The following is a 16,398-nucleotide window of genomic DNA, read 5'->3' as shown; positions in this document are numbered from 1 at the left end:
TACATTTTCTGTCAATCTACTGATCGATTAATCCACTAGTTGTGTAGGCAGTACATGCCTTTCCAGAAACAGATCTTATGTCACAGTATTATCAGATCATTTAAAATTTGTGTGAATTCAATTTAGCTGATTCATCTTCAAGGTTCTGGTATAGTGCATGCTGTGCCTCCTTCACACTCTCTTGACTTACTGGGACACTGCAATAGAACACAGCCATTGTTAATCATATTATTAACACCAGTGCTTTTTCTATTAGAACAAGTCAAAAATGTCAGCTGTGAAACTGTAGCTCAGTCTGTTATCATACACTGTGAGGTTATTTTGAAGCAGTTGTGAGAGTGTTCACCACTTGGTGGTGCAATTTGTGTGCTTTCTGATTCGTCAGCTTCTTCTCTAAATCTGCCTTAACAGTCCCATGACATGGGGCTTTTTGGATGCTTTTATGTAGACCTTAGTGGTCCCCTGATACTGTATCTGAAGTCTCTTTCCTCAAATTCAGCCTTGGTGCAGAATTACAGGAACTAGAGCCAGTCCCACAATGAACTTTACTTAGGACGTGCCATTTCTGTGTCTGTAGCTTTAAATGCTATTGAGGAGGAGGAGCAAGGTGGCGCTTGGGGGTGTGGCCTAAACCAACTGCCATGCTTTGCTTGTTTGCAGGCTATGATGTCTCTCTCTCATGGGTGGGCCAAATTCTCTGGGTGGGCAAAGCAGAGAAAGGGGAGGTAACTTTGCCCCTCATGACCTCATAAGGAGCAGATTCCAGATCGGCCTTCTGAGCTTTCATTTTCTCAAAGGCAGAGCAGGATACCCAGGGCTCAGTTTACACCTGTCTCCATTTCTAGCCACTGGGGGACCATAGGCAGGCTGGGGGAACGCATATGAATGTTAATAAAACTAAATTGGTTGTAGTGTATTTTGCTAATGGTGCTTTCTGTGTGTGTGTGTGTGTGTGTGTGTGTGTGTGTGTGTGTGTGTGTGTGTGTTTGTGCTCTCCCCCTCTCTTGTACAGATTCCTCTACTTCTGTAAACAGGGTCACTGGTCAACCTTTTGCCTGAATAAGGCAGTGCTCCTCACTTTTTTCCCTTGTTAACTCTTTGTTTTCCAACCTAAAGATTTGCTTGCAAATGAAGCGTAGCCAAGTAAAAAATGTGATAAAAAACAAAATACAAAATCCAGTTTAAGCCTGTAAAGTTTCATGTGACATCATCCAGGATCCAGTGGTAAGAGGAGAGATTCTGCTGAGGGGGATCGAGACTCCTTCCCATCTTGGGTGGTTCATCATGTAAGCAACCTCCACTCGTTTTCCAAACATCCATCCTTATGTAGCACTGCGCTGCGAGGTGTGATGTCAAGACTGAGCTCTTGCAGCTCTCCAGACAAGTCTAAAGGAGAGGCTCGAGGAGAGGCTGAAAACTTCTAACAAGTCCAAAGACTTTCCACAAGACGCACAAGTTTGCATAAAACAGGTGAGTGACACTACACCTCAAACAGCCTCCTTTCAGTATCATCAGTGTCTATTTTTTTCCACATTATTATGACTTAATTCTTCCGATCTTGTGCCATCAGACTTCACTGCAACTCCTTTTTCACTGTGTCTGAGCGCATAGTTTTATGCTGTTATCAGATTCTTTTAGAAAGGGTCTCGTTCCACTACATTACTATATTTGTACGTGTTTTTGACCCTTCTGTGCTGCACTCAGCCTGTCGCTGAAAAAAACTCACGGGTACTTCAGTAAGACAAAACTTTCTTAGCATGACTGCTCAGTTTATATTCTGTGACTGTTTATATTCAAATGGGATTTTTATGCTGTTTGGTCTGTGGAAATAATTCAAATATTTGAATTCTATGTCAAAAATAAAATATGATTATTCAGCTATGGAGTTGCATTGACATGTGAGAAAGGCAATGGTCTTCTTCTTCTTTTTGTTTTCACAAGACCAAGTGTGGTCCTGCGTTTTCACTTGATGTCTGTCAGTTCCTGTCCTGTGAAGTATTTTCAAGAAATGTGTTTATCTTAAAAATGGACAGACATGGAGTCAAAAACTGATGCTGGACCAGCATCGATGACCAGCAAAGATCTGGCTTCTATTGAGGACGAAGAGGTTCTCAACAACATGGTGAGTCAATGATATGTTACTTTCAAAGAGTTTGTGTCTCTTACCATCATGTACAGTATGTATATCATGCGAACAGTGTTGTAAGGGAGGGAGTGGCCATTGTGCAAAGAGAATTATTTTTAATTTTTACTGATAATCTTAAATGTTTAATTCAAAATCAGCCTTTTTAGAGTTATATTTTATTGCTGAAGATTTCATGTCATCACTCTGACAGTGAGCCTTTTCTGGCTTTCTTTTGATATTATTTTCTTTAAATTAGATGACCTTTAAGCCAGTAATTACTTTAACCAGCGGTTTGTCTTTTTAGCTGGATAAAGCAACAGATTTTGAAGAGAGACGAGTGATACGTGCTGCATTGAGGGACCTGCTTAAGAAAAAGAGAGGTGAAATCTCTAACCCCTAACCCCAACTTGCTCCCGTGCTAGTTAACATAATAATTTATCCATTATCCTTCTACTGCTTTGCTTGCTTTCTAAATTGTCCACCATGTGTCATTAGATAAACGAGAGCAGGATCGAGGATCGAGGCAGCAGGACTTGAGACAGCAGGGACTGAGCAAAGGACTGACAACAGGTGGAGCTGTTAGCATAGGCAGAGCATCCATGAACCAGCTGCCACCCACAAACAGTACGCATATAAAGACGCTCTCGGACACCTTGTGATATTTTTATGTTTTATTTCAATGATGCGAGCTTCTTGGTGTTGATTTGATTTTCTGCATCTTGTTAGAGCCGCCAAGCCAGCCCTCTGCATCAGCAAGCAGGTGAGTCTGTTGTATGGTCAGTTTTGCAGGTTTGGTTTCATTAACTGAACAAAGTAAAACATGTTGTTCCCTTAATGCCAACCATTCAACATATTTTGCTTATTCGCCTCATTTGTTACTTTGCAAAATAATTACCTTTTATTAAAACAATATTGGCCTTGTATGCAAAACTTCTTTTTGAAACTTAAGTAGCCCCATCCACAAACTGAACATGGTGTTAACTGTGAGATGAATCCTAACTTAGTGTGTTGCCATTATTGAAGCCTGTCAGCATCACTGGCTTTATATCTAACGGGAGCTTGACTGCTGCAAATCAAATTATTTTTGTATGTTTAGTAAAGCATTTGCCAAGTTAAAGATGAGAGAAACTACACTTTTCTGTACATTCTGTGTGTATCTCCTTGTCTTTGTTTCTTCTTTTCAGCAAGGCCAGTCCTGCTGTAGCCTCAGCCCAGAAATGTCCTCCTGCTGTAGCACCCAACCTTAAAAATGTCAAACAGATGCTTCTGGACTGGTGCAGGGCCAAAACAGAGCCATATGAGGTAAACATGCCCTGACTTTTCTGTGTGTGAATTACAGCCTCGTGGAACTATACATAGCCATGCACCCTATGTTTCATTCTCTGACACTATTTTGTTTAATCCCCTCTTGTCTGAAACAGGGGGTGGACATCCATAACTTCTCCTCAAGTTGGAAAGACGGCATAGCCTTCTGTGCCTTGGTACACCGCTTCTTCCCCGATGCGTTTGAGTACTCCATCCTCAACCCCAACAAGCCTAGGGAAAATTTCCAGCTGGCTTTCAACACTGCAGAGTGAGCTGTCATTCCTTATATGCATAAACAAAAGCATCTTGTCTGGAACAAGCTCCAGCAGTGCATTGCAGATAAAAAAAACACAAAGTGTAGCGCCCTAGTCGGTAACACCCTCTCTCTGTCTGCAGGAGGCTGGCTGGCTGCCCCCCCCTGCTGGACGCTGATGACTTAGTCCGGATGAATGAGCCCGACTGGAAGTGTGTATACACGTACATCCAGGAGTTTTACCGCTGCCTGGTGGAGAAAGGCCTAGTCAAAACTAAAAAGCGGGCATAGACTTTGCAAAGTCAGACAGCTTTCCTGATTGGCTGTGGTTATCAATTTAATACACACTTAAGCATCAAAAGAATGTTATTATGCACATTTTTAACTGAATTTTTACAATTGAATGCGATCTTAGAGTTGATATTAAGTATTGAATGTGTTTGGCTAATGCATCATGTGAATGTAAATGCCCAGTGCCTAATGCAGTATTTGTATTGGTTTGTTTTAGCACAGACTAATGGGTGTCTGTGCTCTCAGTGGACAGCTGGCGTTTCGGATCAGTACATTCCACTGAGATTACACATCTGCATTAATCCCAGTCAGGGCCACAGAGAATCTGGGAACAAATGTTATCATGAGGCTGTTGATGGCCTAACGGTGTAAGTATTACAGATATATTTAATAAATATTATCCCACCATTATAAATGCTGTTGTTTTCTAACAATGACGGTTAAGCTACATGGTACTGTTGATGCCAAAGTGTTATTTGCCTGACACAATATTCAGCAACTCTTCATGTTTTATTTGGAATTATTCAACCAGGAGACTGGAGGGTCTGGATTGGATGCGGTTGAGGTTGGGACGAGTGGGTGGATGAGGTTTGGGTGGAAAGTAAGGTGGGTGGGGGGTTTGGTCATTACTATATTACTACACCACTTATATTACACTTTTGTATAAACAAGATAAAAAAAAATAAAAAAAACTGTGTTTGGTTTGGGCTTGAGACTTTAAATTTATGACAGAAAGCCTGTTTTACAAGCCTGGGTCTGTCGAGGTCGTTGTGTGAAGCGAGATAACTCTTATGATTTGATACTATAAATAAAATCTAATTTAAATGAATTTACTGACAGAAATGGTAAATTATGAATTGTAGGATCCAGTGTTTGTGAGTTGGGGATGAACAAGAGACCGTCTCTGCTTTGATCATCTGCCTTTTGTGAGGTCCCCAACTTTATGGAGTGCTATACTAAAAATCAGTTGTTCTCCCTTAATACTGAGGATTCTTAGATAATCATAATTACACCAGCTTTTCTAATAAACATTAACATGTTGCACAGTTCATGTGCTTTACAATTTATGTGTGCATAACCAAAACTAAAGCAAATTACTACTATTATTATTATTACTAGCCTACTATTATTAATTACAGGTTATTTTTTTCGAAACTTAAGACATAAGAACATCTAAACTTAATAATGACATTTCTAAATTTAATAACACATTGTTGATAGTCCCTCTAGCCCACTAACGTGTAGCCTATCTTTAAGTACACAATCAGTTTTAATTGCAGGGTTGCTTCCTTGATTGCATATCACAGATAGGTTGCTATGCCAGGCTGAAAGTTAAATATTGGCATGCAAATCAATTAAACCCCCACCAGTGACGCACTCATGCCAGATTAATGCGTCACTGCTCAGCGTTCAGCGTTCAGTGTTCAATTAGGCTATTTTTGGCCGGATGCACTTTGGCAACTGGTTTTTATTTTGCCTTTCCTGCTCCGCCCGCCCCCTCAGGTGCCCATGTGTTTCACCCCCAGAGAGAGAGAGAGAAAGAGAGAGAGAGAGAGAGATAGAGAGAGAGAGAGATGGGTCGCTGTACGGCCGGTGTGCAGGCGGGATGCTGACCGAAAAGAACACAGCTGCTCCGGCTAACTGTGTTATAGACAGTGATAAAAAGGATGAGGTATAATCAGCTGTTGTACATTAACATGCAAGAGTCCGGACACATCCACCGCCTCCTCCTGTCCTGACCGCCCCGCGGCGCGGTCTGCACCCGACAGAGACGTCCCCTGTCCGCGGTGCAACGGGTCGCATCCGTCCTGCAGGCTGGCTGACCGGGTCGGTCTGTCTCATTCCCCGGACCGTAAATCGATCTTCGCCTCTACGTGACAGTCCTGTCGCGTGGATTGGCGTGTGAGACAAAAGGAGACTGATGCTGTTCCCCTCTGTGAATTTATGAGATCACCTTTGCGGTTCACCTTGGAAACACAATTTAAATTAAAATAAATCCTTGAAAGGTAAGACAGATGTTTCCACGAGGATGTTTTCACTGCAGCTGCGTGTTTGTGTTGATTTTTTAATATAAAATTGTGCCTGGAGGTGTTTTTCATGAGTCCAAGCTTGCACCATGGTAGGTTCATGAACTATATGAAATATTAAAAAGGAAGGCTGGGTACTTAACGTTAAGCTCTGAAAGTTGCTTTTTCACTTTTAAAGTGAATTCATTACAAACTCGTCTTATCACCACCAGTCATCGCTCTGTTTTGCAGGTTATTAGCCTACTGCAACACATGAGATTGTCTGGTACAAAGGGATTCTAATTTGCATGTCGTGAATGATTAAAAGAGGTGTGTATGTTCAGTGGAAGATCACATAAACAAAATGGTGGGAGGCTTTTGTCCCCCTGTCCTGCCAGGCATCCTCTTCCTTGTGACCTACAGTGTTGGTTGACATTGTCTGATGTGCTCTGTTATCTGCAGCAGTGGGTCAGCCGCGTCCTGAGACAGAGATCAAATGAACCGGGAGCAGTATAGCGCGTTACACTGCGAAACCATCCCATAATGATCACCAACAATTCTGTCTTCTACTTTGGAAAAGGGTCGGGAGGCTAATTAATGTTGCTAGGCAACAATGATATAGGTCGGAGTTACTAGTTCCTCAGCCCACTGGGGGAAAATAACGCCACTACATTAATGTGACAGCTTTATCTAGGCCTGTTAAATAATTTGTAGATTCAAATTACTAAGCACAATCTAATCAATGATGATGTAACATGATAAAGCTACTCAGCAGTAGGCCTATATAAAATAGTTACAATTAGCCCCCACCTCTACCAACTGCAAAAGTAATGCTCACACACCATCCAATTATGTAATATGATTCTGAGATGGCCCATTCTGCATGATGTGAAGGCTACTTTCACTTTTGGTAATTTAAGTCATTTTGATGCTAATACTTGTAGATGTAGGCTACTTTTACTTAAAAATTTGAATGCATGACTTTTTCTTGTAAATGAGTGGTGTCTAAGTATTTCTTCCGTCACTGCCTCAGCCAGTTGCCTACTCGTGATAACGTAATCAGAGATGACTGGGGAGCATGATGTGGACAGGTGCTCAATTTAACAGCATTCATTCTCTCAGCTTCCACTCAATTTGCTGTTGCCCCTATACCAAGAAATCGCCCTCTGATGCTCAATTTTTATACTCTCTGCATGCCACACTGTCTTTTTTTTTTATGTCAAATTGTCTTTTCTTTCAAATACTTTTAAGAGAAATGTGTTTTAATTATCCATATACTGCCTGTTGCAGGTCAATAGATCGCATGCAGCAGAAACAACCGACCCTTGGTGGCCCAAAATGCAACCTGGACACTGTGCTTTGATCAGAGTCGATCCGGCTTTACCTCCACAGCTCGCAATCAAGGAACCACCTCTCGTTAGTCCATCAGAGGTGCTCATGAAACAGTCTGGATTGAGCCCCAAGCAGGCAGCAGAACAAATGCAGTCAGGACAGGCAGAGTCTGGGTCCACCTTAGCAACACCGGTGAGCATATGCCGGCCAAGACCGACTGCTCTTGGAACTAAACCTGCTTCAAAGTCGACCAAAATCTCAGAAGACCCCTCCAAGGAAATACATTTGATCCCAATTTGTATCCCGGGACCTCAGAGTGCCAACGTCCTGTCGCATTCCCCGACAGAGTCTTCTTTCTGCCATCACAGTCCTCAGAGTCCTTGCAGTCTTCAGTCATACACCAGCCAATCTCACCTGAGCCCCAATCCCAGCCTGTCCTCTGGCCTCAGCCCCAAACCCAGCCTCAGTCCTCAGCCACAGAGGACGCCCTCACCTGGGACCTCCACACAGAGCCAAATGCAGTCCGAGAAGCCAGCAGAAGAGAACAATGACTTCAGGTGAGAAAGATTATGTCATTTTTATATTAGGCTACTGATTGATGATTTCCACAAGGTCTTAAAATGATTCTGTACTGTGGATGTTGTTCCCTGCAATTTCTAAATACAGCTGCAGGAGCTGTTCTGCAGTCAGCGGCTGTAAGAAAGTTGATGTGCCAGACCATGTCACATAAATCAAAGCTGCAACTTTCACAAAGCTCTTTGGGAACCTGACAGAGTGACACTGCCATATTATATTGGCAGACTTCCCAGAGGCATAGTTTTGTTGTGTATCTTCTTTCTCAAACAACAGCTGCCTGTAAAAGCTCAGCCTAAATCTTTATAAGAAGGACAAAATAATGTCCTAAGGTCTTCAGATGGCAGCAACCTCAACTCAAACTCAAAAACACATTTCTCATCACGCAGATCATATTCTAATATAATACACAATTGCATATAATTTACATTCAATTACATGCCAGCAGGTACAGTAATACCGTTATAAGGATCGTACTGGGTGGTGTTTACATGGATAACCAACTTTCAGCATTTTAAAGTTTGCACCTGAAAGCATCCCAATGATGTTGTGTTAAAACAGTAAAAAAACAAGACCATTTTAAAAAGAAAAATGTTAATTAGGTAATTTCTGAGATACAATTGTTGGCTGTTGTTCAACAGCCAACTCTCACATCTGAAATATCTAAATGTTTTTGATTGCATCAACAGCGAGAGTTTTTAAAGCAGCACAGAGATAACGATGACCCAAACAAATAAAGGAGACTTTTGCCTGATAGTTTCTGTCTCAGGCTAATTTCCTCTTACTGTACATTGATTTTCATGTTATAGGCTAATGGAACAAATGGAAACAATCTTAAATCTTATGGTTTGCTTTTGAAATAAATAAATGATTTGTAGTTGTTTTGCTTAAACATGCAAGTACACCAACTTGATTTTTTAAGTTCATTTATATTGTAAACAAATCTGTTGCTAAATGATGAAAGTTGTCATGTGATGGCAGAAAATCATGAATCCAAATAGATGGTGAATAGCAAACCGGGAAGAAGAAAAAAACTTAAATGGCAACTATTTTGATAGCTTATTAATCATTTGGAGTCATACTTTAAGCAAACTAACTGCCGGTTCCAGCTTCCCAAATGCAAGGATTTGTTACTTTTCTTTGTGTTGAATATCTTTAGGTTTTGAACCCTTGGTAAGGCAAAAAAAAAGACATTAGAAGGCATCGCCTTTGATTTTGGGAAAACATATCTGTATTTTCTCTATAAAATGTATTTTTTGACATTCTAGAGAGAAAATAATTCATCGGTTATATAAATGTTTTTTGCAGCCTTGAGTTGCTTCTGTTGTGTCTGTCTTGAAACATTGTTGCTGGTAGGACAGTTAGCTCCAGTTCTTTCTCTTTGCTCTCTTTTCTATCACACACTCACACGTACGCCTTAGTCATCACCGAGGTACAAAGGGGTGATTAATTGTGCATATCTTTTTTTCCAAAGCAACGATGTTGTTGTTGTTTTATCTGAGGATTGCAGAAAATAAGAAATGCCATATTTTTACCCAACACAATACAGGGTAAAGTAGTTACAGTAGATCTAATGCAGCATTCCCATTGTTTCTATCCTATGAAAGGGTGTACATCGTCACATGGAACGTGGGATCAGCTGTCCCGCCAGATGACATCATTTCTCTGTTCGGACCAAATGTTTCAGATGGGAGCGTTGACATGTTTATCATCGGGTAAGCAAGTATTTCCACCACGCTCAGCAGCGCCAGAGAGACAGCCGTGAGTGCCCACTCAGTCATCTGTGTTCATTTTGATGTGTCCCGCTCCTGTTACTCATCACTGTCCCTTTTTTTTAAGTTCATTTTTCATTTTCACTTGATAATAACCTTTCTCCCCTTTCCGGCACAACGTAGACTGCAGGAAGTCAACTCCATGATAAACAAGCGGCTGAAGGATGTTCTTTTTTCTGACCAGTGGAGTGAGCTTTGCATGGACACACTCTGTCCTTTTGGATATGTTTTGGTCAGTAAGGAGTAAAATCTGCTCATATACTACGTCATACTGTAGTTTTTGTTTTACTCTTATTCTTTATTTGCCATCATAAAATCTAGTTCACCGTATTGATATATTATTTTCCATCTGTCCCTTCCACCTAGGTGGCGTCCCAGCGTATGCAAGGAGTGCTGCTGCTGGTTTTCTCTAAATTCTGCCATCTTCCATTCCTCAGAGGTGTGCAGACAGAGAGTACACGCACAGGACTTGGAGGATATTGGGTACGTGCCATGCATTGAAGAGCACTGCTCTGAATTCTGAGATTTATTGCGTTGCAACATTTTTGGTGGGTTTCTGTCAGTGGGGTTTAGGGAGGGTTGGGGGTTGCTCCCTCCTGCCAGCCGGCACGTGCATGCGTGGGTGCATATGTCAGTGTGTGACCTTCCTGTGCGTGTTGATGTCAGCATCACCCCTGGCTGCTGCTGGTGCAGTCTCCTTCTCTTTGAGGTCAGTGTAGCAGAAAGCTGTCTGGCTTTCTGGTTCTGTGACTCAGGGGTAGAAGAACATCCTGCCTTTTTTTTCCTGAACACAGATACAATACAGTTGATAGATGCCTGAATGGATAAGGGATCCATTTCTCACTACGTCCTCTCTTTGCCCTTTTTTCTCACTCCTAGGGGAATAAAGGGGGTGTGAGCGCGAGGATGACAGTGTTTGGCCACCCGGTGTGCTTTCTCAACTGTCACCTGCCAGCTCACATGAGGAACCTAGAGCAGCGGATGGAGGACTTTGAAAGCATCCTGCAGCAGCAGCAGTTTGAAGGAGGCACTGCAACTGGTGTACTGGACCACGAGTGGGTGACATCATTTTTTGACATCATTTTTTTACATATGAGTTGAATTATTATCGCCAAAGATTGAGCACCCATGAAACAAAATGCTCATTTTCGTACATTAAATATTCTGTTTTTTTCTTTATTTTGACCAGACTGTTTTAGACTTGGCCTGAGCTATACATATCAACAGCGGCTTAAAGGTCACACTGTTTGATCTTTTATGTGTCTTTAGTTTCAAGTACAACATTTTATTTGACCAACAATGTTACAGCTTTCGTGGGACAGCAGTACACATTAATATTAGGATTAGGATATTTAATTGAGCCTTTACAATCTCCTCTTGAAGTAAACAAAAAAACATAATTTTTTTAAAAATTAAAATGTATTTTTGTGTCCACAGTGTCGTATTTTGGTTTGGGGATTTAAATTTCCGCATTGAAGACTATGACATCCATGTGGTGAAATGTGCCATCGACAGCAATAAGCTGCCTCTTCTGTGGGAGCGAGATCAGGTGAGGCAATTTAAAAACATTTGCCCCTTCACAGACAGATGGATTTTTCTGGAAGGCTTTACACCACCTGTTTGTCTATTGATCACCAACTACAACTAGCAGAGGGCGCCAAAGCACACAGTGAACAAACATCACCTTTATTGTCATATCAACATGATTAAATTGAATTTGTCTTTGTAACTTGACTCAAAGAAAGAAAAAGACAAAAAATAGTAAAGCCATTCAGTCATAGAGGATATAATACATTAAACAGCATCAAACAGATTCAGGTTCAGGTAATATCCATTCCCATAAAATAAAACACACAATTGCATAAAGCAAATTGGTAAAATAAAATCAATCACATAAGAACGCCATAGATAAAGCACAAGCACCTGGTGAAATTGGAGGGAACCTCAAACAACCCAATATAAAGTGCTTTAAGTGCATTAAAAGCATCAGCTCTATTGCACAATTACGTAACCTGCCGAGTGGCCTGCAGTGCTATGTGTGTAGTGTTAAGGAGGCGGACAGCTTCAGGATATGTGCTGTTCTGGAACCTGGAGGTTCTGGTCTTAATGCTTCTTAGTTTTTTGTGGGAAGGAAATAATTAAAAAAGTTGTTAGCTGGGTAAGAGGAGTCGTTTAAAACTTCAAGGCCCTTCTTTTGTAGTCCAGCCTTATAAATTTCTGCCTGGTGTGGGAGATAACATCTAATCTTTCTGGATGCAGTGCACCCCCTATTTTGTCCAGCTGTCTCCTGTCTTTAGCTCACAGGTTGCCAAACCAAACAGTTATTGTGTTGGTCTTGGTAAGAATGCTCTTTACTGCTGCTCTATAAAACTGTACCAACCAATCCCTGGATATGCCACATTTTTCAATTGTCTGAAAAAAAAAAAAAGTCTATGGCACTTGTTAGACTTCGCTGTTGTTGATGACCAAGGGTAGGCAATCCCCACGGCTCCTGGGAAAGCCCACTTCCAATTCCAGGGTTACTATACACCCCTGTTGAGTCTCAGTGCTGATGGTTAAGAATTTGGAGAAATTTCTTGTTAGGTTTGACCGGAGGCATCCTTTCAAACAAAATGCCATGGGCCCATTGACACAGGGACTGTTTGACTCCCATATGAGTGTTTGTCAAACAGACTGGTTGGATGAATAGTAGTAAAAGCTGACAGAACCCTTGCCTAGTTGTTAGAGGCCTCTGGGTGCCGAACATCACCAATCATAAACATATTTGCTCTAAACTAATATTGCTCTAGTACAACACTGGAGAGAATGGTTACATACCAGGCATTTACAGATGTTCATGATAAAAAATGTTAAAGCAAAATGTCTGCAATAATTCAGACAGTTTGGGTTTGGTTTATCAGACTCTGTTAAAGCTGACTTAAAACATGCTGGGCCCCTCTGATGTGAAAGGGATCTGTTAAAATCTCAGCTAAAATAGGGCCAAGTTCATACATACAACTTTTCAGGTTAGCAAAGATCAGGGCCTGCTTCCTTTCTACTGTTTTCTTACGTCATGCTCGTTGATTAATCCAGGCATGTGTGACCTGCTGTGCTTCTCCCATCATTTGTCTAATCTACAGCTCAACATCGCTAAAAACACAGAGTCCATTCTTGAAGGCTTCATTGAGGGACCACTCAATTTCCCACCCACGTATAAATTTGATGTGGGCACTCATACGTATGACACCAGGTTCGTCCGTCAGTCACCTCCGTCACAAACTTTCTTCATCATATTTTTATTTTTCCAGAAGCTGAGGCCTGTTAAACGGTCGCTGCCAACTGTGACAGTCTGTTAATTCTTTTGTGTCAGTGCAAAGAAAAGGAAACCTGCCTGGACAGATCGCATCCTCTGGCGCCCTCGTCGTACCGGCTCCCCAGTTCCCACCCACAATGCAGCACTGCAGCGGGGTCTGACCTCCTGGTTGGGTGGGGCAACTAAAGTGACACAGCATGTGTACCGAAGTCACATGGGCTACACCATCAGTGATCACAAGCCTGTTTCTGCCATGTTTTCACTACATGTGAGACAATATTTCACCAGACACATTGTAGCCAAATGTATTAATTGACATCTCTCTTTGAGTTGTTTACTTAAGTTTGATTTAATGGCCTTTGCTCTGTTTTTCTAGTTTCCATTTAAGGTTGATATGCCCCTCGCGGAGCTGCAGGTAAACAAGGAGTGGTGTAAAGTCTCAGATGCTACAGTTAGATTCACTGTTGCATCGACTTATCAGCGAAGCTCATGGGACTGGGTAGCAATATACAAGGTAATTCTCAGATAGGTATTGCTCAAAAGCTCAGAAGAAATGCTTAGATTTGATGCCCATTATCAGTTTTTGAAATTGTGTCTATTTGTTGCTTCTGCACAGGTTGGATTCAGACATTACAAAGATTACCAGGCATACATTTGGGCTAAGGGAGAGCATGCAACACAGGTATGTCACACATTCCTTTTGTGCCACAGCTAAATTCAGGGTTTATTTCTAACTGTTCTTTTCTTCACCAGGTGACATTTACAGAGGAGGATTTGCCAAGAGATGATTGTGAATACATCCTGGGTTACTACAGTAATAATATGAACAGCATTGTTGGACTGTCAACGCCAATCAAGGTAACTAAAAGTCAGAGGACAAAAGGTAGCCATCTCACTACTCATGATAAATTCATGAATGGATATTATGGTATATATATGGACATGAGTATTTGGACACCCAAGCATTATGGCCATATGTGACTGTCTATTTTGTCAATTTCAAGAAACTTGTTGAGGTGAAACAATAATATTCTTTAAGTATGTTAGTAAACTGATATCTGAATGAATCATAACCTAATTTTGGGGTTTTGGACTGTTGGTCGGACAAACAAGATGTCAATAAGTCAATTTGGGGTCAATTGGGCTTGCAATTTTTTATTGCTCAGACACTTTATGGACTACAGAACATGATTACAAGGTTAATTGAGAAGCTAATGGCTAATCTATTTGATAATGAAAATGATCATTAGTTACACATATATACACATATTATTTTGCTACTTTATACTTTTATTCCAATACATTTCAGAGGGAACTTTTGATATACTACATGTATGTAAGAACTACAGTCACTATATACATATATATATATATATATATATATATATATATATATATATATATATATATATATATATATATATATATATATATATATATATATATATATACTTTATATATACATATATATATATATGTGTAAATTGTAGTCAAGCTATCTATGTTGTTGAGTTGTTTCTTTTACTTAAGCAAAGAATATGGAGAGGTGTAACCATATACCTTTGGTAATATAGTTTTCTTTTTAGCGAACTTTCTCATGCTTTTATCTTCTCTTGAATTCTCCATCCTAAACAGATCAAGATTCCAGCCCACAGCCCCACCACTCTTCGCTCAGACAGCTTAGACATGAGCTCAGAAGACGACAGCACTCTGGTTTTGCTGGCTCCAAACTCTCGCAGCCCAAGCCCCAAACCCGGCAAACACCACCATCGCCATCGTCGTAGTTGCAGCCCCGCTGTTCCTGCTCTGTCCTCCAACCCCCTCCCCTCCCTGCAGAACCTCAGTCTCTGTCCTCGGCCCAAAGAAGGCCAGACTCACAGCCGTTCACCCTGCTCTGCTGCTAAGAAGGAGCGACTGGTCTCTCCCGAAACTGTGGTGTCCCCCGTCATCAGTCCACTCAGTCCACGAAGTCCTGTGTCTCCAGGTGGTGGGGTGACTGCACCAGAGGCCCTGATCGCTGCCATCTTAGGTGAACACAGACCAGCTCAGGTTAGCCCCACAGGAGTCAAAACGATAGGAAAGACGGGCAACACAGACAATGCATAGAACACAAACCCCAATAGTTTAAAGGAGGTGCTGGACAAGGAGAATGATGCAATATCCATGCGATCAGAGTCTGATTGGATCCCACAAAGTCACTGTGCTCGTTGAATCAGCACATTTAGTGGCTCCTAATGTAGTTTGCAAACATTCCACATTGTGGCCCTGCAGTTCTCTGTCTCTGAATTGACCATCATCTCATACACTATGTGTATCTTGGACTCAAAGATGTGTCCAGACTCCCAACGACAAGTGCTTTTATAGACTCATGAGCTATATCGTATGTAAACTAACATATTGAATGTGAAACCAAAGTCAGGGTGAACCTGTGATGGATGTGGCCAGTTTTACTGACAGCAATATGGATCCATGTAAAAAATCTTGTATCAAAATAAGGACCACAGACCGAAGTATTAATGGTATTGTGTGTGTGTGTGTGTGTGTGTGTGTGTGTGTGTGTGTGTGTGTGTGTGTGTGTATGTTTGTGTGTCTGTGTATGTGTGTCTGTGCGTGGGCTGGGGTTATAGGTAAAAACATAAATTTGTGAAACATGCATTTTGAAACAGACGATGATGTAAATTTTAAACGCTATAGTTCTTGGTCTGTATTCATAAAAATTAGGCTAACGTTTCCGAGTGCAGAGATACAGCATTTCACCACCTCAGTCAATCTGAAATGTAACATGTGGCCGATGGCCGTGTGACTTGAACAGTAATCTTAGATCAGTGCTCTTTTTCTTAGCAGCTTTGTGAATACAGCCCCTGTTCTATAGAGGTTAGTGAGCGGGTGTTCAAGCTAATGTCTTTATTTTGCTTCAAGGAACAAACTGTCATGTATTTATGTGAGTGAGCAAATAAAACATGAACAAAAAGCAAACTGACAAAATACTTTTTTTTTGGCAAACACTACTTAAAACTGTTAAGAATAAGTATTTATGTGTGTGTAGGCTACATGTGGACTCAAGTCACACAATGCACACATAGAAGGTAAATACAAGACAGCACCAGATGTCAAACAGCTTGTCAATCAATAAATCATTGAGATGCTGATGGTGGTGCAAATGGCATAAAAGAATTCAGCAATTTTTGAATAGAAGCGACAAAAACAAAAGTTTGAAATCTTGGAATGTCCTGCTTAGTTAAGACAAAAATGTTCTTGTGGCTCTGGATCAGAGAGTGGTTGCACCTCAACCATACAATATTGCAATGTTCCATGTTTTAAATGTGCTTTAGGCTATAGCTTAAATAAAGCTGCCTTGCCTTGCCTTTAGGCCCCTTTCCTTAAACAAACTAAACTTCATACTCAGAATCAGCTTTTTTGACCAAGTATAAAATGAATTTAACTCTGGT

At 41.1% G+C, this 16,398-nt stretch overlaps 2 protein-coding genes across 4 annotated transcripts; both read left to right on the top strand.

Moving 5' to 3' along the window:
• Positions 1–1,156: 1,156 nt before the first annotated feature.
• On the top strand, positions 1,157–4,026 carry smtna (smoothelin a). The gene is made up of 8 exons (XM_034896679.1): positions 1,157–1,470; positions 2,034–2,122; positions 2,430–2,505; positions 2,621–2,749; positions 2,852–2,885; positions 3,310–3,427; positions 3,547–3,698; positions 3,827–4,026. The coding sequence occupies exons 2-8, from the start codon at positions 2,036–2,038 to the stop codon at positions 3,972–3,974; spliced, it is 744 nt and encodes a 247-aa protein (XP_034752570.1). The 5' UTR covers positions 1,157–1,470; positions 2,034–2,035; the 3' UTR covers positions 3,975–4,026.
• A 1,207-nt stretch (positions 4,027–5,233) lies between these two features.
• On the top strand, positions 5,234–15,924 carry LOC117959494 (phosphatidylinositol 4,5-bisphosphate 5-phosphatase A). Of its 3 annotated transcripts, none has more exons than XM_034896666.1 (13): positions 5,411–5,980; positions 7,271–7,869; positions 9,493–9,600; positions 9,781–9,889; positions 10,024–10,140; positions 10,537–10,712; positions 11,095–11,206; positions 12,777–12,886; positions 13,007–13,217; positions 13,326–13,463; positions 13,566–13,631; positions 13,703–13,807; positions 14,585–15,924. In XM_034896666.1, exons 2-13 carry the CDS (start codon positions 7,319–7,321, stop codon positions 15,053–15,055), a joined length of 2,274 nt encoding a protein of 757 aa, XP_034752557.1. In that variant the 5' UTR covers positions 5,411–5,980; positions 7,271–7,318; the 3' UTR covers positions 15,056–15,924. The 3 variants fall into 3 exon arrangements, with proteins under 3 accessions (XP_034752559.1, XP_034752557.1, XP_034752558.1); XM_034896667.1 differs by lacking the exon at positions 5,411–5,980 and adding an exon at positions 6,163–6,232; XM_034896668.1 differs by lacking the exon at positions 14,585–15,924 and having other exon boundaries at positions 5,234–5,980; positions 13,703–13,932.
• The last annotated feature ends 474 nt before the right edge of the window (positions 15,925–16,398 follow it).

The sequence above is a fragment of the Etheostoma cragini genome, chromosome 16 (assembly GCF_013103735.1).
Source record: "Etheostoma cragini isolate CJK2018 chromosome 16, CSU_Ecrag_1.0, whole genome shotgun sequence".
In the NCBI taxonomy this organism is placed as follows: Eukaryota; Metazoa; Chordata; class Actinopteri; order Perciformes; family Percidae; genus Etheostoma; species Etheostoma cragini.
Note: the sequence above shows the minus strand (reverse complement) of the source record. Positions and strands in the feature narration are given on the sequence as shown.